Raw genomic sequence first — 26,416 nt, 5'->3', positions numbered from 1 at the left:
AGAGAAAAACATATGGTTAAAAAGTAATATGAATTATTTAGAGAGGCTGACAAAGGTTAAAGATTGCTGTTAAGCACCTAGTTTTTGATAACAAATCCACAGCATGTCTTAGACAGCAGAGAAAAGAAAGAGTTGTTGAAAAAATTAGGGTGTCTATAAAAAGAAAAATAACCAGACATGCTATAGCAGTATAAAGTGGAAACCCAGACAGAGCACAAATGGAAATATTTATGGAAAACTTAATTATGCCGAGGTTAGAGGAACATGAGGCTCAACAACTAATAGTTAAGATAGGGGGAGATGAGATAAAAGCAGTGCTGTATAATCAATCAGTCAGGGAAATCTCCAGGAACAGGTGGTATTCCTGTGGAAGTTTGGAAGTTAGGAGGGAAGAAAGTGATAAAAATCTGGAAGATGTTGTTTGATAGTATTACATAAGGAAAGAAAGGACCAGCATCTTGGAAAAAGGCTGTGGTGGTTGTATTACCCAGATAGAGTAAAGACCTGTCAGACCAGCTTCAGATAGTCCCATTTCAATTTTAAACCATCTCTTGGTGTCTGTCATGTAAAAATTGAGCTAAGGGTCAAGCTTCTTCTTACGTGGGAAGTATGGTGGGGCTTAGACCCCAACAAATGTATTTGATCTTTCACAGTTTTATTTTTAGACAGACTGTATTCCTTCTTATTTAAATTTATAAATATAACAACCAGTTCAAAAATAATTTAGGTACTGAAATATGACTGACCGCTTAGTTTACAGATGAAGATTAGGACAACTCATGTCCCCCTTTTTAAGATTAGTTTAATAGATCATTTTATTGAATGCTAACTCTTGGTGGAGTAGGTGGATTTTTATATGGAACACAGAGACTCTATGACTGACCTTTTCAGGTATTATGGCATCAGTTTTGTACCTCATAGGACTGTAGACACTTTGATGTAGTTTTGCTCAATGACTTTATACAACTTCTTACACTTTTATTAATGTTTGTCTATTTAAAAAATGGTCATCCACTGCAACGACTGATGCACTGTTAAATGTACAGAACAATATTAATTCCAAATACGTCAGCAAAATAAGTAACAGTAATCGGAATGTGCATGATATCACGTGTATTTTAAAGGCAATCCTTATTCTGTGTTTGATTACATTTCCAAAAACTTAACAATCATTGTATTCTCCTCTGAGCCTGAACATACACCATATAATTATAGAAATGGGAGGACATCATTCATTCAAAGGAATATATTTTGAATTTGTATGTATAACTGTATAAACTTGGTAAGCACTAACTGAAGAAAAGTAAAAGTCATACATTTTTCTTTTTCTTTTTTTTTTGACAGCAACATGGTTTTAAATAACAAGCACCTGATTGCAGTAGGTCTTCCCCACCACACGTACAAGAGAAAATCAATGCAAACTCAGTCTCACAAGGAAAAGAAACTGTTAGCTTCTTAATTCACATCTCATATATTTACTAAGTCAGTACATGGTAAAATGACCAAGCAGTTTTGTATCCACTGATTACTTGTCAAGGCAAACCATGCAATTTAAAATTCTACCTTTAATCATACAAACATGCATGTATATATACTAATGGAGAACACTCAAAAGCATTAGTAGCTTTCTATTTACAAAAGCATAGTACTTAACCGGTCTCAAATAACTAACCATCAACTTCACAAAAATGATGGTTATCTTGCTTGGCTCTTAATGCTCAAGGCCTTGGACTCCCAGAGGTAGTAGAATTTCATTTTTGTGGATCAAAACCTTCAAACTTTAAATTGTTTTTAAATTTCAAAACACCAAATAATAAAGGTCAGTCAACATTTATTCCAAATTCAGAATGCAACTCAAACAGCACTTCTTCTTCTAAGCTAAATGCTCATGCTTCAACACACCTAACCTATCTTCCTTCTGAGTCTCTTCTCCTCTCTCAAGATTCGCTGAAGCCTGACCCACTTTTATAAAGTAATGTCTTATACATTACACTCTGATTGTACATTGCAAAGTGCTTGTTCAGTAGAATTTATATATGCAGTTTTTTCCCTGTAATTCCTCTGAACTACTCTGTTATTCCTTACATTTCTGTAATTTTTATTTGTGAAATGTTTTGTATTTCACCTAGGATGATGCTGAAATTGGTCAATATTGATCACTGCACTACCCTGGAAAACAAATATAAATAAATAAATTGAAGTAAGGAAGTGAGTGAAGAAATGAGAGTTAAGGAAGTATGAGGTATAAATAGGTAGTTGTTCATATTTAGGGATATAGTTTATTTTATTTTATGTATTACTTATTTTACATTTGTTTACCTGGAATGTCCGACTGGGCCAGTGGCCCTTTCTCAGAGGAGGCCAGGGAGAAAGCTCCATTAGAAAAACACATTACAAACAATACAAGAAACCGATAACAATCAAGAATACATTACTTTGGTAAATAGAGGTAGTAAATAGTTTATACATAAATGATAAAATCTGAGAGAGTAATATAAAGTGGAAAATAAAAGAAAGCTAACAAATAAACTAGCAAGAAATAGCATGAGCCATCACAGAGAAATGACTGATTAGTAGATCAGTGTCATTGTTTCAGTGGTAAATATTTGAGATACATGTATGGTATATGAACAAGAATATGGCTGATTGTTGCTATGCTAGTGTTATTTGTGCTAAACAGTGATAGCTAGGCAATATTGAGGTGAAGTACAAGAAGGAGGGAATATGATGAAACTGTAGGAAGCTTGAGATACATAGATAGAAATAGGAGCAGTAGTGAGCGTCAGATAGGTAGAGAGAAATGATCAGCCTGGATTAGTGCAGGAGCAAAGCCAGTTTTTGGTTAGGTGTTTTTAAGCAGTAATTTAAGTTTGGATGTGTTGCTAGAATTTAGTATTGTCTGAGGCATGGAATTCCAGGATTTAGATATTTGGTGGGAGAATAGAGAGTTACCGTAGGAATTATTAGATTTAGTTACTTTGAGAAATAGTTTGTTGGAGGATCTTAGTGGCCTGCTGTTTGAGTAGGGCTGTAATAAGCTCTTGAGTGCCGGACAGTTATCTGGATAGTGGAAGATGGAATTAATGAAAGTTAGTTGGTTGAGAAATAGGAGATTGAGTAGTTCAATCCAATTTCAATTATGAAGTTCTGTGCAGTGATGTGATCAGTAAGGAAGGTTAGTAGTGAATCTTGTAATTTTCTTATAGCAGGACTCCAGTTTGTTTAAATCTGATTTTCTGAGTTTAGTGAATATTGGTGAGGCATACAGAAAAGGTAACGAGTATACGAGTCCTAGCTATGGAATGTTTAGTGGACACGGTTAGGTATGGTATAACTATATAGTGAGCCTAGCGTAGTGTGGACCTTTTTGATAGTTAGAGCGAGGTGTTTGCCAAATTTTAGGTTGTTGTCAATTGTGATTCCAATGAGTTTGGTGTGCTGGACAGGTTCAATTTTTAGTTTTATTGGTTGAGTAGATGGGAAGAGGGGAGAGTTATCAGAAACTTTGCTATTAGTGAAGAGCATAAGCTTTGTTTTATTTGGATTGAATATGAGTTGAGAGTCTGAGAGGTATTTTTCAATTTCTTGGAAAGATTGTTGGGTTGTTTGTAGGAGTTCTGTTGGTAGGGAGGAAGCTGAACATATGGGGGAGGAATCGTCTGCATATTGAACAATGGTTGCATACTGAGTGGCTGTGCTGAGCCTGTTGGTGAATATGGTGAAGAGCAATGGACTGAGAACTGAGCCTTGAGGCACTCCCACTGAGTACATTTTGCCATTTAACTGCCTACTGGCAGTCAGTTAGTAGCTGAGAGTCTAGAAGAGGGATGGCTGAGTTTGGTTTAAGAAAGCTAGCTCATTTAATAGCTTTTGGTGTGATACTGCATCAAAGGTCTTAGACATATCAAGAAAGAAAGACAAGACAAGCTGGTTGTCATTTCTAAGCTGGTTTACTGAGTTTGTAAAACTATCAAGAGTAGTAGTTGTACTGTGTTTAGGTCTGAAGCCATGATGAGATGAAGATATGAGATTATTGATTAGTAGATAGTCAAGGAGTTGTCTGTGTATGCATTTTTCAAGAATCATGACTATGGGAGGGAGGAGGGCAACTGGCCTGTAGTTTCAGAACTCAGTAGAGGAGCTATCTTTGTGTAGAGGGATGATATAAGAGACTTTCCAGAGTTTGGGGATGTACTGCTCAGCAATGGAACTGTTTATTAGGAGAGATATAGGGTATGAGATGGCATCTGTTGCTAGCTTTAGAAATTCGTTGGGGAGTTGGTCAGCTGCGAGGGGAGGAGGGCTTCATTTTGGAAAGATGTTTTTTGATGGTATTAGTCTGAATTGATTTGACTGAAAAGGAATTGAGGGTTCTGTCTAATTCATTAGGAACAGATGGGGTATTGCTGTTGTTTTTTACTTGGGAGAGTATAGAGTTGATACAGTGTGAATTAAATTCTGAAGCAATGCTATGTGTAGAATTTGTTGTGGTTGGAGCCGAGGTTGTGATCTGTCCAGGATTTAGTAGTTGTTTGATAGCTCCCTAAAATTTCTGGGGATTGTTCTGGTGTTTTTGTTGCACAGTTGTAGTGTATAGCTTTTTGTTGTGCCTGATTTGTTTTTTTGGCAAGGTTGCATACTTGACAGTAGGTAAGAATGGAGTCTTGATTTCTGTTCTCGTGGTTTAGGGACTAGGCTCTGTCTCTCTGTTTGAGGAGCTACTTGGTGTCATTGGTAAGCCATGGTATGCGCTTGAATTTAGAATGGGTCTTTCTAAGGGGAGATAGGTTGTTTAGGATATTGAGGAATTTGTCATTGAAATACTGAAAAGCTGAGTCATGGTGCAAATATTTTAAAGGGGACCAGTCACATTGTTGCAGAAAAGAATTTGAAGACTTCAGGGGAGAAACGTGTTTTGTTGTGGATGAGTTTGTAAATGATATTTTTAGCAGGGCAAATGTGATGCCTAAGAAGGTAAGTGGGTAGGTAATCACTTAGACTGTCAGGGAGACAGCCAGACTGGTGACAGAGAGAGGGTTTGTAAGTGTCCAGTCTAGGATTGATTCCTTTTTGCTATGTTTGTCAAATCTGGTAGGGGACTGTATAATTTTACAGAAACCATGGCATTTAATAACATAGGAGGGATTTTCCAAGGAGCAGGTGTACCAGTTTATGTTGAAATCACACATTATTACAATTTCTTGACAAAAACCAACAAAGAAGGTCTTCAATAATGTCTGGGTTGTTATTTGGTGGTATATAAATAGCTATTATAAAGATGTGTTTGTTGGAGTTGAGTTGAAGGCCGGCTATTAGAATTTCAGATTTCAAGAGGTCTGGGTGGTTGATCTGAAGTTGTTCTAGTTTGATAGTTTACTGCAGCCTCGTTTATGAGTCCTGTAGTGTCCATGGATGTTATAACCATGGGTCAGAATTTCATTATCTGTATGTGGGGTTTTAGCCATGTTTCTGTTAGGACTGCTAATACAGGAGAGTATTGGATGATAGTTGCATGAAATTCATGAGTTTTATTTAGGATGCTTCTTAGGTTCATGTTTAATATTAAGAGATTGGAGCTACTTTGTTAGAGATTAGTGATGTTTGAGGAGTAAGGGTTGTTTGGAGTGATTAAGGGGTGGAAGACCTGGATTAGGATGTATGTCACTATTTAGTTTGATCAGGGTAGAATTTAATAGAAACAGGTGTGTGAGTTTGGTAACTAGTTTAACATATTTGTGCAGTAAATGTGGGGTTAACTGTGAGTGTGTATATTTACATGTGAGGAGTTCTGTATTGGAGCTGTTGTAAGGGTATGGAGATATGATGATGTTGTTTAAAGAAGTATGGGGTGTAGTGCTGAGTAGGTTAGTAGGGGACTAGATAATTATGACCTGTTACATTTGATAACAAGTAGAACGGTAAGAGGTAATTATCAGAATAAATAGTACAAAGGGTAGGAGCAATATTGTGTTTGTAATTAATTTGGAGTTAAGTGTTGTGTTGGTGAATGGTATAGGGAGTAGCTAGCAATGCTGTGGCTGGTATAGGGATGGAATGTATTGAGGTTAAGAAAAGCAATCTGTGTTATAGTATATGGCTAACTGGCAATTATGTGTAAGACTGATGTGATGGGATGAGTAGTTAAGGGACTGTGTTTTGTGGATAAGTTTAAAATTAGGAATAGTGGGATATGTGGGATTTGGGGGTGGGGTAGGGGAGCAGAGTAAGCTAGAGTGGAATGAGGGTGAATGGAATGGGTACAGCCAGTCCAAGGAAGTAAACTTTTATAAAAAAAAGAGTGGTAGGTTGTCCTAGTATATTCTCTGGAATATAGGAACAGAGTGGTATTAAAGACTAGAGTACATTGATGTAGTAAGAAAAATGAGGGTTTACTTGGGAAAAGAAAAGGATACAATGTGGAATAGATAGCTACTATTAGGAAGGGTGTGATTATAAATGGATTTAGTACAAAGCAGTATGAGAGGGGAAAAAATAGTTGGCAATGGGCCTAAAAATTAAAAAAGATATAAGGAAGTCAAAAACAAGTGTATATAAAGAAGTAGTAACGTGATTTGGACAGGGCTTGGGAAAAAGAGTCACACGTGAAATGTGTATGTAGGAAGTACAATATTAGACTAAGAGGGGGTGGATGGGAATTGGGGATAAGGTAGGAGAGTGAAGTGAAGCCAAGTGTAGTGGGCTACCCACCCTTAAGTCAATTTACAGGTCAATTTATAACAGAGTGCAATATAGCTGGAACAAAGCAATTAACAAAGAGATGCAAGTAAAACAGGTTTACTGTAATTTCCTGAGACTAAATACCTGGAATATGCAGTACAGGCCACTGGTCAAGCAAAAGGAAACAGTGGCCAACTTAGTAAGGGGTCCTACTATTTCACAGAGCAGGCATGTATTTAACTGATTAAAGTTAATATGTAGCAAGGTTCTTCATGATAACTATGCCTATATGAAACAATAACAAAATCTCAGTAAACTTGTACGTAGATGTTGTGACCACAGGCTATGAAACAATGACAAAGTCTCGATAAACTCGCATGTAAATGTAGTGACCGCTGGCTATGAAACAATGACAGCTTTCCAGTAAACTTGTATGTAGATGTAGTGACCACAGGTTATGAAGCAATAATAAAGTCCCAGAAAACTTATATGTAGCTGGAGTGACCACAGGATGTGAAACAATGACACAGTCTCAGTAAACTTGTATGTAGATGTAGTGACCGCAGGCTATGAAGAAATGACAGAGTCGCAGTAAATATAAAAGCAGATGTAGTGACCGCAGGCTATGAAACAATGACAGAGTCTCAGTAAACTTGTATGCAGATGTAGTGACCTCAGGTTATGAAACAATGACAGAGTCTCAGTATACTTGTATGTAGATGGAGTGACCACAGGCTATGAAAAAAAAAGACTCAGTAAACTTGTATGTAGATGTAGTGACCGCAGGCTATGAAACAATGACAAAGTGTCAGTAAACTTGTATGATGTAGATGTAGTGATTGCAGGCTGTGAAACAATGACAAAGTCATAGTAAACTTGTTTGCATATGTAGTGACAGCAGGTTGTGAAACAATGACAAAGTCTCAGTAAACTTGCATGTAGATGTAGTGACTGCAGGCTATGAAACAATGACAAAGTCGCAGTAAACTTGTATGTAGATGTAGTGACCGTAGGCAATGAAACAATGAAAAGGTCTCAGTAAACCTGTATGTAGATGTAGTGACCACAGGTTATGAAACAATTTTACAACTAGGGCACTGGAAGCATTTATATTCCTTGATACAATAAATACGTTAATTAATTAAGATACATGAAGGATCAGAGGCAAGACAAAAGTGGGAGGGTTCCACTCCAATAAGTTGTGTCTGAGCAGAGGAACCAGGCAGGAGTGTCCTCAATGCCCCTTGTCATTTGCTTTATATTTAGAGCCAATGGCAAAGAAAATAAGGGATTCCGAAATTCATGAATATAACTGGTATTGTAATCAAGAAAAGTTGGCTTTAATTGCAGGCAATAGCTAAATCAAGAAAAGAACTTTTCAGTTTTGTGGGACATTTTGAGACAGTTATAAAACTTTTCAGGATATAAAGCAAAGGTTAAGACCATAAATTGTGTACCCACACATGAATTGGTTCAGCAATACCCATATTTATGGGGAAGACTACTGTTATAATATGTGGGAAGAGACTAGACAAAAAAATAATACAAAAACTGAAAAAATTAAGCTTATGTTTATGGATATAGATAGTAAGATACATACAATGAAAATGTTTAGTCCCTTCAGGCATATTTTTATCAACCAGAGAAGAAGTTGTGGACAATAATTAATAAACAGTTGAAGGAGTTTATCTGGGAGGGGAAAAGAAAGAGCTAAGTGGGATAAGTTGATTCTCCCAACAGAACAAGTTGGTTTAGGATTACCTGATTTGAAGGTATATTTTAGAGCTACGCAATTAAGGCTCATATAAATAACACACAAGTAGAAGGGCATAATTCAAAGTGGAAAAAAATGTTGATGAAGCCAATGGCATTAAGGAAATATGGAGAGAGTGGGATTTTGGATGTAGATCCCTGAGGAGAATGACAAAAGTCATACGGAATATTAGATTCATAAAGTTACAGAAAGTATTCAAAGATCTAAGCCAGCACATGAATGGAGAAATGAGTTTTTTTCAATAGGGAAGACTGCAAGTAGGCATACAGAGAATAGACAGCAAGGGACTTGAATTTAATGAAGAAAACTGGCAAAGGAACCAAAGTATTGGAAGCAAATAACTACAAAAGGAAAGATAATAGAGTGGGTTGAAGCCAAGAAGAAGTTAGCACTGAAGGCCAGAGACTGCCTTCCCTACCAGGGATTGATATCAAGAGTATAGACAAAGAGAAAGAGATAGGGGTGTAACTAAGTGAAATACCAGCTCTGGTAGAATTTTTAGTTGAATCTAATCCACTCTACAGTCCACTGAAAACAAAATAATTCATTTCCAATTCCCCACCCCCTGTAGCACCACTGCATCAGCCTCTGCAAAGCCAAATGGCTGCCAATCTTCTACAGAGTTGTGCTACTCTTAGGTTCTATTCTTTTCAAACTATTTCAGTCAGGTGCCTTCCCACCTCTTGCAGCCAAACTCTATAATAAAACCAGCCCCCTACAACCTCTGCAAGCTCTCCCAGTTAACTCTCTCGCTCCAGACACCCCAAATCAAACTGCAATGTACCAACCATTCCTTCTCCATTCTTGCACCCAAACTCTGGCAATCCCTCTCCCCTCAACTAAAATAAGTTTCCTCTTTCCCCACATTCAGAGTTCAAATCAAAGGACACCTCATCAAAAGTCTGGATGCATAACCTAACTCCCTCCTTACCTGCATCACTCCTACTTTTACCCTTTGTTCTCACCTACTTGTTTCCTATCATATTTACTACTGAAATTAATCTACATTTATTTCTACTCTGTTAATAATATTTACATACTGTATCAACAGTCATCCCAAAGACATGCTTTAGGTGGATTGGACACTCTAAATTGGCCCTAGGCATGCGTGCGTGTGTGCGCCTTCTGTGGAAGGTTGGGCACCGGGCTGGCAACTCGACACAGTAAAACTCCACTGCCAATCCTGAGCAGACAGGTGATCTGCTGTGGCGACCCCTAAATGGAAAAAGCCGAAAGAAGAAGAAGAAGATCAACTGTCTATGAGATTATCTACCTCCTGTGATTATTCTCTTTGGGAATTTGCTCTGTTGTATTTTTTTGTGAATTTGTGATTTTTTTGTGAATTTCTTCACCCAGGCTGTGCCTCCAAATAGTCTGTTGCGATCAGTATGTTACCCCGGTAAACAAACTAAATAAATAAAATAAATGGAACAAAAGCTGCTGTGAAAAAGGGGATAATTAGTATGGCATGCAAAATAGTGCATGCTAACTACAATAATCAATCAGAGGAGGTTAGAAAAGATTAGGAAGAGAGACTGGAGAAGCAATTTACAAGGGAACAATTGGAAGGCATATATGTATGGCTTCTAAGTATGTAATGAAGTCCAAAGGGTTTAGGATCTTTGCTCAGAAGTGTTTGCACAGGTATTTTTATACCCCAAGCAAACTTCAAAAAAAATTCTCTTCAGGTAGATAGCAAATGTTGGGATGTGTGATGGGGAGGAAAGAGGTAACTAGGAACACGCTTTCTGAGAGTATGAGTTGGCAAGTTTTAAAAATTCCCTACAGAATGCTGTGTCAGAAATATTTGTGAGAGAATGTCTGTAACTAAGGAAATAATTCTTTTGAGTTGGTATACAGGAAACAAATTGCCTAGACACAGTAAAGCCTTACTATATTTAATGTCTAAAATGCAATTACTAGAAAATGAAAATCAAAATGTAAACTAACTGTATTTGAAGCATTAAATATTGTGAAACATAAACAAGAACTGGAAATGGATTTTTTTAAAGTAAGGAGCAAATTACTCAAAATTTGTGGGAACAATAAATTCAATATAATGTTCAGGAGGAGTGAGGTTTAAGTGAAGGCAATTTTTTTTGTAATGTATGCAGTGTTACACTAAATGTGTGTTGTTAAGAAAGTCAACATATGTAATGTACAATGTATGAAGATGAAAAATGTTAATATGGATTGTTTTTTTCTATTAAGTTATGTGTGCCTATGTCTTAAGTGATAATTTAATAAAGGTGTTTACAAAACGTAGCCTATCACATTTCTGTACTGCTACATACATCTGTAGAAACTCAGTGTTGATTTACACACTTGGAAGTCCCATTTAGATGCAGCTAATGAGAACTGTTATTCTTTCAGCTGGAAATATTAACTTTAAACACAAAATTTAATAAGAGGCCTACATTTCTGGGGTGAAATGCACCCCCATATTCTGACTGCTTGCTCTACTCTGCAGCCATCAGCATTATAGTCACTCTCATTTTTGCAATTACCCTGTATAAAATGCTTTTCCTAAACCTTTCCTTGCAGTCCTGCTCAAAAGAACCTCTGCAACCCATTCACGCTGGAACAATACATCAGATATCATTGTATTCAACACACACACTTTTAACTGCTGAAATAAAAATAAAATGTATCATTGTCACCATCCAAGTCCATTTTCCTTCATTCTCTTCAGTTGAGACATTTTTTATAGTCCTCCACAGTACTATCCTCTTTCTTCTACCTCTCCTTATCTTTTTTAATACATTTCCACTTTAATTTTTATGTGTTCCTGTTAAACCCAATCTTTGCTCCTCTAACAGTTCTGTGTTCGTGTTATGCCAGTCTTTCCTCCTCTACCAATTCAACTCAGATTTTATTTTTATTTTGTTAACGTTCTAAAGCGACAGCTGTGCAAATCACCATTACACTACACTGTTTGTGTACACATTACCTTTATCATGACTTATAATCTTATTCTGTACACCTACTTAAAGCCATGATTTGTGTAACTGTAAGTATTATGCAATCATTGTGCCTCTGTCTTTACTGGCTTCATAAAACAAAAAAGGGATAGCATAACAGTCTCTGACAGCTCAGTAAAACCTTTAATGCAAATTAGACCAGCCGACCTATAAGGTTAACAAATACAAACAATAAATAAATAAACAAACAACAAGTGATTGACTATAATGGAAGGATACTTTTAATAAAAAGATCATCGGCAGGATGTGTCCTTTCTTTAAAAATAGAATCACTTCTAATAGCTATAGAGAAAAAGTAAATGATGAAGCCAACAACAGCAAAACAAAATATGTTGACTCCATGATGCAATTAGGTTTTACAAAGATGCAGATGAATTAGTAAATTTTCTTTTAAAATTAAAAGGAAAGTGCTTAAATTAAATGTTGTTTTAAGGCTCTAAATTCCTCAATGAAAACACAAAATCAAGCACCCAAGCAAAAGCCAAGTAATGGAACAAGCAAACCTGCTATGCTAAAAGGAGCACTTTTCCCATTTTAAGTCCAGGCTTTTTGAGTAAAACTTTTTGGAACCCTCTTGAGTGAATGTGTTCTTTTCTGCTAGATGTTACAGAATATAATGCTTTTAGATTTCGCACATGCATGATGTAACTGCAGGGGGTTGGGATGGGTCTTACTTCGAAATTTCCACAGGAGGAAGGTTTTGCCTTGACAGAAGACACACAAGACTTGCAATGGACAACTTAATATGCAAGCCTAACCCAAAGCACAACTTTCAAAATCACTGGTGACAATCCTCTAGTGGAGCAAGAAACTGTACATAAAGCCCAAATTGTTTCTGCATCCTTAAGACTTGTACTGATCCTGATCCTAACAAAGGGCTTTTGTCTTCTGTCATCTGAGTCTAGTTCAGAATGCCACCCTTATGTTAGGGAAGTGTGGGGGCTTAATGTAAATTAGGCACAGGATTAAATCATAGCCAAAGCCAATACGATTTAAGCAAACCTATGCCAATGAAAGTCAGATGTACAGCATGGAAGCGAAAGGTGCACTATAATGAAAACGGTACACAATCAACACTCTGAGTGCAGTTTACATGCACAAACACAAAGAAGAGAGACACTTACTAAAAGGACTTTTGGAAGCTGTAACGTTGCTTGCTAGAAGAAAGTACAATAACCAGAAGGTATTCACACCCATTTGTTTATTTTCTTTAAGCAGAAAATACAGTGATCCAAACACAGGGACTGGTTAGTTAAGAAAGCATGAACATTGTGCTTTTGTACCAATGCAAGATATGATTAAATAAGTGAAAGAAAACACTGTTGTTAATGGTAAATCAAATGTGTAGCAACAAATGATTCCATACTGTAGAGCCAAGTACAATCTCTAGGTGAATGACTGCCTCAGACATTAAGGATTACCACTTTGTCCTTTGCATTCTCAGATATGAAAACAGATATTCATTTACTCACTATGCTCACAGTATTTATGGTGAGCTTTTAGTTAGATACATGGTGAAAAAAAATAAAATAAAATCAATCGATAAATAAATAGGGCAGTATACTATTATGCACTTTATGTCAAGAAATGTAATGTCTGTCACAGCTGTGATACAAACCTGCTTGCTTCATCCTCTTCAGCTGTTTTGTCTAATACACAACTCAAGTTGTGTTCTGCTAGTGTCTCTTCTGGAACCTCTTCAAGTTCCTTTTCTTGCTGTAATGAAACCCTGTAATTTTCCAATTCAATACGTTCAGGCGTAGCTCGAAACCTCTTCACCACATTTGGCTCCACATGCCCATTCACATCTGGCCAAAAAATAAAATGTATAAAACACAGGTACTGACAGCTGGTTTGTAAAAGCTAAAACCTAGGTTTCAGATCAAATCCTATTTCTAAAATAAATTGAAGCCCGAGGATGGAAGGGATCCTATACTAGTATCAGGAGTGATTCTGCATTTTACCATAAATTCTTGCAGTGCAACTGTGCATGGGCTCAAGGCTTACAGTGAGATATCATAACAGTCTCTGCTCTGTGTCACATATTTAACTGAATAAATGTTTGTGTGGTTAAAACAAAAAGGCAATTTCTCATACAGACTGAATATCTGCATTAGATAAAATGCAATTTGTTACACACAAACTTTAAAAATCATCAGTGTTTAAATAAAGACCAGTACATCAAACCATTTATACCAAAGACTACAGTAACATGTACAAAATCATGTGAAGACTCTTTTAACCATCATAATACAACTACTTAAATGCTAACATTAATACTAACACTACAAACTTGAACAAAGGCATGGAAAGAAAACTAAAACTTTTCCTGGAGAGCTTTTCCACCCAAATGCATACATAAATAAATAATAAAAATGGAAAAGAGTAGCAAATGGACTACTGAGTAAAATAAGGACAGAAACCATTGTCTGAACAGACTACAATGAAATTTTATAGCTTATAGCTTATAGTTATAGCTTTAATAAGTTCTCAAAGAACAGCTATTTACAGAAACTGGAAAAAAGTATTTCATCCTACGTTGATCTTTGATCAGTCTAAATCTCTTGCAGCATAATAAGTGGTTAGCATTACATATTTATTTATTCTACCTCATGATGGTGGGTTATTATACTGACACAGTTTTGTTTTTTAGAAAATGCTTTTACTTGCCACAGTAGACCTCGTCCCTCACTTGACACTGTACTGTCTTTCTGTTTACTTCAGTAACCACTCTCTACTTAAAATGGCAATATTCTGTTAATCTATTTTAAGTACACTGCAGACAGTGTCAGCAATTTTTTTTCAGTGATTCACTTTTATTGTTGCTGTGATCTATCTTCTTGATTCATCTTATAAGTTCATAGGTAATTAGTAAGTTAGCTGTCCTTGTGGACCATTTTAAGCCTAGTCAATTTCCCTTTCAAAAGTGAGAATCAAACCCTGAACCTTGTGTCTGTGAGATAAACACCATAACAACTATACCATATTCAGAGATAAACACCATAACAATTATACCATATTCACTGCTCTTAAAAAAAGCCTCTAATGGTCTTACTTACATACAATACTCCCCATTCACTCACTGCAGCAGATACTGAAAGTCCTGTCATTCATACCTATTATGCCCAGACATCTAAATAACATTTCAAAATAAAATATGTTGCGCCCATGGGGAATATGACAAACTATATGCTCTGACAAATGCCAAAGGGAAATATGGTAAGATTTTAAGCAAAGCCAAAATAGTATGTAGAGAGACTATAAAATAGGTGCAAACAGGAAACACAGGCAGAGCTACTTAAAGCATGCTGTCTTTGTATGTGTATTCTAAGGGTTTAGTTGAAGGATAAATGAGTTCTTGTTAATGAGAAAACTGATATTTGCATGAAACTGTCCTTTATATAACAATATAAGCGAAAAAACGTTCTAAGACTGTAAAGCAAAGTAGGATAATGCAAATAAACAATTAAAACTTTGTAACTAATAAAACTAAGAATGGAGAAAAAACACAGCTGAGGCCGAACTGTTGTCTAGCGCTTTCATTCCTTTATTGTTGTTAGGAACTTCATCAGAACTGAAAAAAGTATATAGCCATGCTCTATAAATATGCTGTACACAGGAATACATAATTTACATATGATGTGATTAGTGGCCAATGACCAAAGATTTCTTTTCTCAAAAATACAAAAGGTAAATTCGAACCAATGATTATGTCCTCATGTTGTTCAAGAGCCAATGAAATTGTTTACAATTCTTACCAACAGTCATTGTGATATGTGTGCTATAACAACTTTTGAAACCAACTAAGAGTGAGCTGAACAAATGCTTAATACAATTGGTTGTTTTACAAGCTGAAGATATCATTGTACTTACTTCTAAATGATAACGTTTTATGCCCAAAAGCTGGAAAATCAAATGTTAGCTCTTTTTTAGTTGTACTAATTCTATCGACAGCGTAGAAGCTGTCGTTAAAGGCATACTCATGTTTTGTTATTTTATTGTGAACGCGTGTGAGGTATTGACGCATTCTGTTATGTTACTTTAAGAGTATCATTTCTCATACTTACTTGCCTCTTGGTTTTGCTATGTCTTCTCGCTTCACATTGAGTGTTTAATTAAATGATAATCATAATCTGATGACTCAGACTATATGAATTCTACTATACCTGAAAGACAGCTAACCTGACTCTGGTTATACACAATGAACAAATGTACAGCTTCTAATGTACAGCAGACATACATGCTGAACCTCACAGCACCAGTGTACTCCTCAGTGGCTGAGATGCTTATGGTCAGACAGCATAAATTGCCAGTGTATTAGTCGAATGACCTCAGACAAAAGGCATGGTATTTTGGCATGCGTAGAATAACAAACAAACAATGCAGCTGTTCAACCACTTGGACAAACTCTGTTCAGAAACTGCAGAGTCACTCACTTGTACATAAATTAATAAAAGATGATCACACTCCCTAAGACTAAAGGCTCTGCATGATGACTTTAGCATTGTAGAACACCATACAGCCACATCTACATCTTCCCATCCACCAGAATGCTTACTGAAAGATTATGATACTTAAGTGAAAGGAGGCCATCTGCCTACTCAGCCCTTCTGCACAGTCAGCTATCTCCCAAGCAGGTTTCCTCTGCTGTCTGCCTCCCTAATTTTTTCCACCAACACATGACGCAATTCACAGGAACAGAGTTCCACAGGTTTTGCTTGCCAACTGCAAAGATGTATCCTAATATAAAACATCAAATGAGTTCTCACAATCTATCATATATGACTCGCCTTCTTTATGATTCTACACTCACCCAGCAGTAATACTGACTAAGATTTTTTTTCTTCTTTTCTAGGTGCCCTTCTGCCTGAAGTTTATCAAACGTCTCTTTAAAGGAGTGTCCATTCACTCCCTACCAATAGATAATTCTCAGATCCACTACAGCAACAGCCATCCAGAGTGGTCATCATTTGCTGCTGGGAATTTATGCTCCTGCTGGCATCCCAGTAATGATAGCATTTTTGTGAAACACCATAACCCCACCACTGGGTGGGAGTAGGGGTTGAGTCATGGGCTGCATACATCATAGTGGGGACTCAGAGTGCCCTCATCCTGCACATGCTTCTTTGCATTTACTAATAAGGCTACTACCAGGAGTTAGCTTGGTGAGCTGTAAACCTACACCCAGGATACCCACTGCAATGCCACCCTTCTTCCAAGAGACTGCACCAGTATGTGACCAGTTGCATCCTGCCATCTTATTCAGTATGGGTGTGCCCATTCTCCTCTGCCAGTGCTATCAAACACCAGAGCCACTAACTGAACTTGGATGACCTGAGCCATGGCTTTATCCCTTTATGTCTCCATGCTGGCTACTGACTAAGATTTTGTTAAATTTTATACTCTTCCCATCAGCAGAAGAAAATGATGGCTCTGAACATCAGAGTTTGAAATTTGAACAAGTTAAGTACAGCCAAAGCTTGTGCTTTCCAAGAAAGGAAACACAGTTCTTCAGCTTAAGGGCAGATGGAAATAAAAGAAGATTGCTTTTGCCAGTATGAAGGCAACATCCAATTGTTCTAAATTGTTCTAAAGAAGGACAAGATGCAAAATCATGAGATTCTGAAAAAAAAAAAAGATTTATCAGATGGTAAGTGCAAGTGAAAAAGATGACAAACAAATTTGTTGTCACTGAGTTGCATCCAAAGAGTGGGGCTGAATGGAAAAGAAATGCATCAAGACTCAAAACACGTGGCAAGAAAGGCCCATGAGAAACAACCAGTGTTACAAGGTGCTTCTGTTTATTTTATTATCAGAAAAGGGCTCCATGTCAACAGACAGAAAGAACATACATTAAAAGACAAAGATGGGACAGTGTAAGAAAATGTTGAGAAAAAATCCCACAAAAAAAAATAATAATAAATAAATAAATAAATAAATAAAACCTTCTCAAACATGCAAGTCTGACCAATTTTTGTTCCATTACAGTTGAACTAAAAAATAATGCTTTTTGGGATTGGAAAGGGTCTTTGAAGTTCAGACCATCTATAGAACCACAAGGTGTCTCTACATTTGAATGTGTGGCTGTTGCTTAGATTTTTACTAGTAAGTTTGAGTAAAGAAGCCTCAAGACTCTCCGGAGGGTCTACAATGGGCACTGCAGTTCCCCTACATGAATGCCAGCAAAATAGAATCAGAGTTTCTTCAAACCTTTTTTTAAAACCTTTACTGAATTAACACTTAAGACACAGGCAAACATATAAAAGAAAACAAACCATGTTAACATGTTCACAGTTACAAATATTAGACATCACATTTATTATTTTATGGAATTATCATCAAGCTAACATTATATAAATTGCTCAATTCTTGCTTTCCCTTAAACCTCACTCCTCCTCCAAAACATTATTCTGCATGTATTGTGACAAATTCCATTTTTTTAGATATTTTACTATTACAGTTTTCTAAAGATCACATTTCCAGTTCTTCTATCTCTGTTACAATATTCCATTATTTCAAATACAGTTGGTTTAGATTTTGATTTTCCAGTAATTACTTTTTTGGCAGTGAACAGAATTAAACTTAACAAGGCTTTATTATATCTAGGCAATTCAAATCGTACATCCAAGCTCAAAAAATCATTTCCTTAGTTACACTCATTTGATCAACCAATATTTCTGACTAAGTACTCCCTGAATGGAATTATTAAAGTCTGCCAACTCATTATACTTCCAAAACGTATTTTCTCAATTACCTCTTTCTTCTCCATCACAACTCCAACATTGCCATCTAACTGAGGAAAAATACTTTGTGGAGTATACTATCTAATTGCTGAACCTCATCTATTTCTAACCTTGGTATAGTTAAGTCTTTCATAAATATTTCCATTTATGTTTTTTCTTCTTTTCCACATTCCTCTGCTTTACACAACTTTTCATAAAATTTCTAAACTATGTCTAACACCTCTACAGGATCTCAGGTTGTTTTTCTTGTCATAGGCTTCCTAGGTTTGGAAACATCCCTTTCTACTTTATTTTGCCTACATTGTTTTTATTGTCTGGAGGTATTATCAAAAACAGTTGCTTAACAGCAATCTTTCTAAACTCATGGATATTATCCAGATACTCCTTTATTTACCCTTTAGTACTCTGCATTTGAGTCTCTTCTTGTTCCTTGAGATTCCCTTTATTCTGCAATACTTTAATCTTTGTCAGCTCCTCTAAATAATTCTTGTTACTTCTTAACCATACCTCTTTCATTTCTACCCTATATTTACACTCCATTTCCATGTTTCCCACTCACTAGCTATGACTTCTGAAGAAATTTCTATCCTTCCTAATAACTCATGAATAATTTCCCCAATCCTGAAATTCCTCTCTTTTTAACAAGTAGATTGGGAAGCACCAGTGCCTCATTTTTACTTCACTACCATGCATTTTATCTTAGTATCTCTTGCCAAATTTTCTTAAGCTCCATTATATCAGTTCTATAATGTCTATTTCTAGCTTTTGTGTTACGTGCTCCCACTAATGTTTGGCAGCTTGATCTCTTATGCAGTTGCCTCTTGTCATCGGCATTTGAACCTATACCATATTTTAGAAGGCTTTTTGTTTTAATGAAAACCCTAGAAACACACCTCCAGGATAGCCCCATAAACTAGTAACTGAAAACAAGCACACAAAACTACGTACATCTACAAATAATGAAGTGTAACCCACTTTATTGGAAAAATTGCCCCAAAAATCGACAGCTGCACCCACAGGCATAACTTAATGTAGCATTAAAGCTATCCATGTTGAGACATGTGTAACAGCCTGTGCTCCTACTTACACTAACTGCTGTCTGCTCTTGTCTTATATTCCTTCCACTTCCAGATGCAAAAAACAGCATATATTCTTTCAGAAAACATTAACCTTTAGCCTTAAACGTGCTCTGGCTTTTATTCCTTCCTCCTATAGTCAGCTTGTCACAGTGGAAACACAAGTACCAAATGAACAGCTCTGTAAATATCTAGCTAGCACTGAACATTTATCTGTCAAAGGAAAACTTTTTATTACATTCAGTGTATTCTTATTTACTTGCTTACACACAAAAAAAGTTATCAGATTAAGCCAAAGGCCTTAACCCAGGCATTCACATATGCAAAAGTAATACAGAACATATCAACTCTACATGTATTATACTCTGTGCACTTTTATAGCCCATCCTCCACCTCAGAAACTCAGGATTATAGCATACTGACTTTAGACATGCTTTTGCCTACCCTTTCTTCTTGTTTTGAATTGTAATGCCTACATTTCCTAAAACTACAGAAGAAGAAGAAGCAAAAAAAGGCTTTTACTTACTTTAGTATCCTTATTACATACAAAAGTAACTGAAAATGCTTTACTATATAATATGCTACGTATATCATGAAATGTGCCAGTACTGTTAAGAACAAAAATTGTTTTACTTACAGTTACTTTTCTTTTTTCATCCTTCCCTTCAGTGTTCTTCCAAACATTAATGACATGAAGTGGGGCAACTGTGTTTCAGTCCTCCACAAGTTTAATAAATTCAACAAAAGTTCAATCTTTTCACTTTTTCTTATTAAGCCATATTTCACAAATGTGAGTGATGCTTTATTGTCTCTCATTTATTCACTAATTTCAGTGTTGCTGGTCTTTTTCCAGTTCATCTCCATCACCCAAATCTGGATTCTTCAAGTCAGCTCCTGTGTTTTTTTTTCTGTCTGCCATGCATTTTCCAATGAAACACTGGAAAACATTTCACTGGCAAAGTCTCTCTGTAAGCTTTATTATTGGAATAATAAGAAGCAGAGTACCCTTCTGTTTGATGGCTTTGTTTTTGTTGGACAAACTTTTGTATTTTTCTCATTAGCCTGTTCCACATCAACAAATGACTTTGATTCTCCAGGAAAAAAGTATTCTGAAGAGAACTGGATACAGCAGTTTAAATCTCACACCTGTCTGTCAACATTTCCTGATTGCTAGGGCAAATTTGATTTACTTCTGTCTGGTGTGCAGTATTAATTATTTTCTACCAACACTCACTCTACTGTCCCCAATTTTCAATACTTTGTCCTTCTGCCACAGTTTTGTTAGGAGCAACTCTTTCTGCTGGTATGGTTGCATCTTTAGTAACATAGGTCTTGGCTGCCTTCTCATGGCCAGGTTTGGAACATACATACAATGTGCCCTTTCAATTAACAAATCCTGCTGTGGAATACCATTCCAGTTACATATTTGTGCTTTCATAAAAATTAATACAGTTTGCTCTTTCCAGTTTCTTTGGTACAGCAGAAAATCTGTGTGTTCTGTACTCTAACTGTAATATTTTTGAAACAGCTCTTCCTGGGCATTCTCATACTCAGACAGCCTTTTTTCACTTCGACCTCTGATTTTTGCAGTTTTATCAGTTTATCTGAATAGCTGTTTAAAACCTCTTCCATTTTTCCCATCTTTTGTTATTTCAGTTGATAAACTTCAATGTTTCATTTACTTTAATTAGCTCTGAGCACATCTGACTTGTTTTTTTCTCTAAATTACTTGAAGCCATCTCTTGTATCAACGCTGGAGCCTGAACTGCTTTTTGCTGAACAGCTGCAGGATTCTTCCCAGTCAGTGTTTTCTCTTCACCTTTTGTAAATGATTCTCTTTATGGCTCCTTAAGTTTCTCCTTTGCTGGCATCCAGGCAGTGTACTTACTAGCCAGCAAATGAATTTTAATTAAACAAGCCCTTATCAGTCTCTTTTTTCACATTGGGAGAGTTAAAATGAAGCTATTGATCAATATGCAGCCATCTTTGAAAGATGAGGTGCTTCCTACCTTGATGATTCATAGGTTCATAGGTGTTTACTAAGCTAATGACCAAAAGGGCCTTTTTAAGCATAGCCATGCATCCCAAATCTCAGACAAGTTCTGGTGCCCTTGATAAGTGTAAGCAGGGGCTTGGGAGATGAAACATTTACAAGCAGGGGCCTGGGAGATGAACCATTTACAGGTTGCTTGCATCCATTAGAGACATAGGTGCAAACCCAAGCATGAACTTCCTATTCCCCATCCATTTGTCCAAGTTACACTTGAATTGGGTTAGGGAGAAACTCTGCTTATTATTGATGGGGAGCCTGTTCCAGTGACAGGGATACATACCTATCTCTACAGCAGGTCCTATTTATATCACAGGCAAGAGTTTAAGCCTTTAGAATGGTTAATTCTGGTGCTTTTCATTTTGTGGATATGCAGGAGGTCTATCAGAGCGGGGTCTGACAATACCCTGTATAGATCTCCTCTCAAAAGACTGTAGGAGACAGAATACAGGGATAGAGCATTGAGGTGGTCTGCACAGGAAATTTTACTTACACCCTGTATTCTTTTAGTGAGACGCCTCTGTGGGCATTCCTACTGTTGGATATGCCCAGTTAGGTACATACCAAAGGGGGAGCTATACTCAATGATAAATACCGGATACAGTGGAACAATGACTTCCTTGGACCTAGATGCCATACCTTTGTTTATAAGTTGCACAACATAGAATGATTTCCACATTACTGTAGACATGTGATTGTCAAAGGCTAGTCTATGGTCTGTGTGTGTCCCTAAGTCCCTGACTACTGGGTCATCTCTAAGCAGCGTGCTGTCAATATGATAGTTGTCAATATGATAGTTACCAGTGGTGGTGGATGACTTCCTGAAAGATACTATTATGCATTTCTTGGCATTTAGTTTTAGTTCATGGCTCTGACACCAGTTGTTTATCTGTGCCAACCCTTCCTGAGAACATTTGTGTCAGTGTGGGATTTAATGACAGCTCCTAATTTACAATAATCTGTAAATTTAGTCAGCCAGAGACCAATGACATTGGCCTTGATTTCAGAGAAGTAAATGCCAAAAAAGAACAGTCCAAAGACTGATCCCTGAGGGACTCCACTTGTGACTGGGCTCTTTATAGAGGTGTAATCCCCAATTCTAACTTCTTGGGTCCTGATCCATTTGGCTATCCAACGGGTGCCATATGGGTTTGTACCTAACCTCTTGAGTTTGTCAACAATGTCTGAGTGGAGTACTGTGTCAAATGCCTTGACCAGGTCAAGGTAGGCAGTGTGAACCATTTTGCCCTCAGCCATTGCTTTGGTAACCTTCTCACCTTCTCAAAGAAGTTGACCAGGTTGGGTAAGCATGACCTGCCCTTGTTGAAACCCAAACTAGGTTGAATCTAGTTTCTGAAGGTTTACTATATCACTCTTGATCATTTCTATGATGATTCCTTCCATGGCTTTACATATACAACCAGTGAGACTTATAGGTCTACAGTTTCCAGGGTCTGTTGATGGGCCATCTTTGTGCAAACGGATGACTGTTGCTGTTCTCCATTCACAAGGCAAGAGCCTGTTCGGAGGCTACAGTTAAATAGTAAATCCAGAAGGCCTGATAGGTCATGTTTCATGCTACTTAGAAGGAATCCTAGGATATTCTCTGGGCCCATTGACAGGTTGTTGGCCTTAGAGAGAGCAATAAGGTCCTATTCTCTAATGATAGCAGGGGGAGTTATATCTGTTAGTAATTCCTGAGGGAAGGTTGAAGGGAAGAGAGGGGTAAAATTGAAGCTGAATTTATTGGCCAGTATGTTTGTTATATCTTCTCGTTCAGTATAGCTGGCTTCATTTACAATGAGCTCTACACACAAATGTCTATTGCCTTTGAGGCTGCGGACATAGCTAAAGAGTGTCTTGTTGTCGTCCTTGGCCTGGAATGCCAAATTAACCTCAAATTTGGCTGCTATTTGTTTACTTTGATGAGAGTGCTTTTATCCTGCTGGGTGCTGCACCTTCTAATTTTTGCCATGATTTTCTTCATACTGTTATACAGCCTACTGATTTTGTGATTCCACCAGGGTGGCTTGTTTTTTGAGTTAGCTCTGTACTTCTTTCTGGTGAGTACAGCTGCCACTATGCAGCTATAACATGTTTGTACAGGGTTTCTGTAAACAGTTCTGCATAGGCAGCAGTGTTCTCAGGGTTTATGGGGGCTTGAAATTTTGCCAAGTTATCACTTAATATCAGAAAGAAAGTTAGCCTTAGAGTAGTTCCTAAATATTCAAGGTGTAGCTGGGGGTCCAGGTTTTATTTTTACTTCAAAAGGAGACCATTTTGTGGTATGGCCTTACCAGGGAAGACATTACAGTAGGGGGCGTGCAGCACTCTGGTCTGGGCAATTTGTGTTTACAACATCCAGGAATCTCTGTGCCTGTACATTTGGTGTCATACAGGATTTCCAGTTAATAGTGGGGTAATTAAAGTCATCCACGAATATGGTATTGGATTGGATGGTGAGTATTTCCAATAAGTTTAAATGCATGGTATGGGTTTCCTGGGTCATAGAGAGGGACCTACAGCTTGCAAGGAAGTAGAACTGGATTTTCCAAAACAAAAACAGCAACCAGTTAAAAGGCAAAAATGTCTCAAAAAAGAAGAAAACTGGTACTCAGAGAGACATAAGATTAAGTAAGTAAGACGTAATAAATTAATACTGATGATCAGTTATACATCCAGACACAGGGCAAGTGTTTAATATCAAACTTTATGCTGATTGTGGTAGCCAAAATGTGGTTTATTGTGCCTCTTGTGAGGTTTGCATATGTTTCTGTGTTGGCAAAACCAACCAATCCTTAAGAGACAGGATCAGAGAGCATCTCTATAGTATAAATACAAGTGATGAGAGGAATGCGTTGTCAAAACATGTAAAAGCTGCAGGATGCAATCAGTGGTTTAAGTTCATGGTTCTAGAGACTTATGTGCCAGGTCCTAGAGGGGGTGATGTAAAGACACAAACAGAATGTGTTGAAATCAAATGGATGCATATACTCCGAGCTACTGATGGGAAGGGATTAAATGATGTTATTCCAATTAAGCCAGTATTGAGGTCACGTGACCTAAGACACTGAATTATAAATACTGCTTGTTATATGTGTTTTAGTTGGATCTGATGAAGTACCTAGAAGGTATGAAAGTACTCATTCTTGTTTTTAAAGTTTTATTCTGTGTTTATTATCTGTGTTTTATTAAACGGACTTTGTTTTACGTCTCTCTGCCTACCAGTTTTCTTCTTTTTTTTAGTACTGGATTTTGCCTATGGTGATTTGAACATGAAGTAGCTCAAGTACATTGTCCTGTTTGACCAGCCTTGAGATATATTTATTTTTGATGTAAATGGAGACACCTCCACCTTTAGTCCCTGTCTGTGTAGTAGCTGGTCTAAATATGTGGAAGGCATTACAACCATGCACTGTCGGTGTGCACTCCATGTCTCAGTAACCGCAAAAATGTCAGCATTCTTTAGAGTGAAGAGAGCTTCTAGGGAGTGGAGTTTTTTTTGTTTAGACTCCTAGCACTGAGCAGTAATACCTTTAGATTTTCTTTGTTTTGATTTGCTATGTTGGAAGCACTTTTGGTTTGGAATTGCCTAAAAAAGGCACTATGGGAGAAGACAATGTTTTAGCTAATATTCAAAAACCTAGAGGGGAGGGGGTGTAGACCATTCCTGGCAAAGCAGCATGGTTTAATGGTCTCCTTCCATGCTGACAAACATAGCGCCCCCTTAGAATGACACCAGAAACTAGGCCAATTACTAAAGTCAGTCATCTTTTGTTCGCATTGTGGCATCATCCTTCGAGAAGGTAAAATGCTGCTTATTGCTAGGCCCATACCATTCTGAGATACATATTCCGAGCGCTCCAAGATGTCTCTCTTCATATAGTCTAGGGAGGTATATCTCAGGTCATTTACACACACACATACTATGACTGAGTCATACTGGTACTTGTAGTCTAGTGACCTGAGTTCCTAGCCCCTGATAAGCAACTAACTGTAACTTTTTCCTTACTCAGCCTGGTAAGAGGGACATCAGAGTGTCTACCAATAGCATCTCCAGTGACCAGAATGTTGAACTGTGTAGTGGCTTGCGTTATAGCCTTAGAAGTAGAGGCTCCATGAGATGTGGCTCTATGTGGGTGTTGTTTTAAAAGAGTCCATTTGGCACTGCTGAGGACATTTGATATATGTGCTTCATATAGGAGGTCTTTGGGGTTTAGGAAGGTTACATTTAAGTGCTTCAGCATATGTGTGTCTATACGTCTGCTTTGAATTGTGTGTTATGGGTACAGTGTGTGTACTACTGACAACCTTATTGACATTAGGACTACTTTTATGTGAGAGCTTTGCTCCAGTGACATTGTGTAAATACATCTCTTACACACCATATTGGTTTGTTTGAGAATTAACTGGTTGTCAGTAAATTCCAAGATGAGAAGCAGGCCACAGCCTGTTTGGTGATCCACAGTCTTGTCCTAAATGATGCAAGGGTTTGTAGGCTTGCTGTGGCCTTTTCCTGGTAGATGCCTTGAATAGCAATCAGACACTCACTGCCCAACATCTCTTACATACCATATTGGTTTGTTTGGGAATTAACTGGTTGTCAGTAAATGTGAGCCAGTTTCTACATTGCCTTAGGATGCCAATATCCACCAAGCTGGTAACAGAGATAGTGGGAAAGTTCATATGCATGCCAACAAACAATTTTTATTGATTATATAGATGGAATGAGAATATAAAGCAATGCCAGGAGTATCTGGTTTGCAACTGTGGGGACAGTGCTTTTCACTGCAAACTAGTTGTCCTGTGTGCAACTAGGTATTGGTGAAATTTCAATTGTGCTTTCTGTGTCTATACAGGGCACTGCCAAACACTTGGGGGGAAACTAATACATAGACTCTGAAAATTTAAGGATGAAGTATTTAGGCAGATATTCTGAAGTTAGAAACAAATTAAGCACTACTTACTGAAAACAAATAATTATCTTTTCAAGAATGATGAAAAGGGGGGAGTCACATTAATGGCTACTGTCTGGCTACTGCTAGTGCTGTTCTCATCACAGCTTCACTCTGCTGGTATATAATGCTCCTTTGCTTCTTCTCTCACCAGAAGCA

General features: G+C 37.2%; 1 protein-coding gene across 1 annotated transcript in view; it reads right to left on the bottom strand.

Annotated features, from left to right (window-relative positions):
• The window catches only part of LOC122814986 (protein-methionine sulfoxide oxidase mical3a-like), a 663,428-nt gene extending 647,968 nt beyond the window's left edge, over window positions 1-15,460 (bottom strand). The window contains exons 1-3 of the mRNA XM_044087241.1: window positions 15,307-15,460; window positions 13,052-13,241; window positions 12,558-12,590 (exon numbers count right to left, since the gene is read on the bottom strand). Coding sequence (XP_043943176.1) covers window positions 12,558-12,590; window positions 13,052-13,241; window positions 15,307-15,460 — 377 coding nt within the window. The remainder of the gene's footprint in view (window positions 1-12,557; window positions 12,591-13,051; window positions 13,242-15,306) is intronic.
• Window positions 15,461-26,416: the final 10,956 nt, after the last annotated feature.

The sequence above is a fragment of the Protopterus annectens genome, chromosome 11.part0, assembly GCF_019279795.1.
Source record: "Protopterus annectens isolate FY-2018-M chromosome 11.part0, PAN1.0, whole genome shotgun sequence".
Lineage (NCBI taxonomy): Eukaryota > Metazoa > Chordata > Ceratodontiformes > Protopteridae > Protopterus > Protopterus annectens.
Note: the sequence above shows the minus strand (reverse complement) of the source record. Positions and strands in the feature narration are given on the sequence as shown.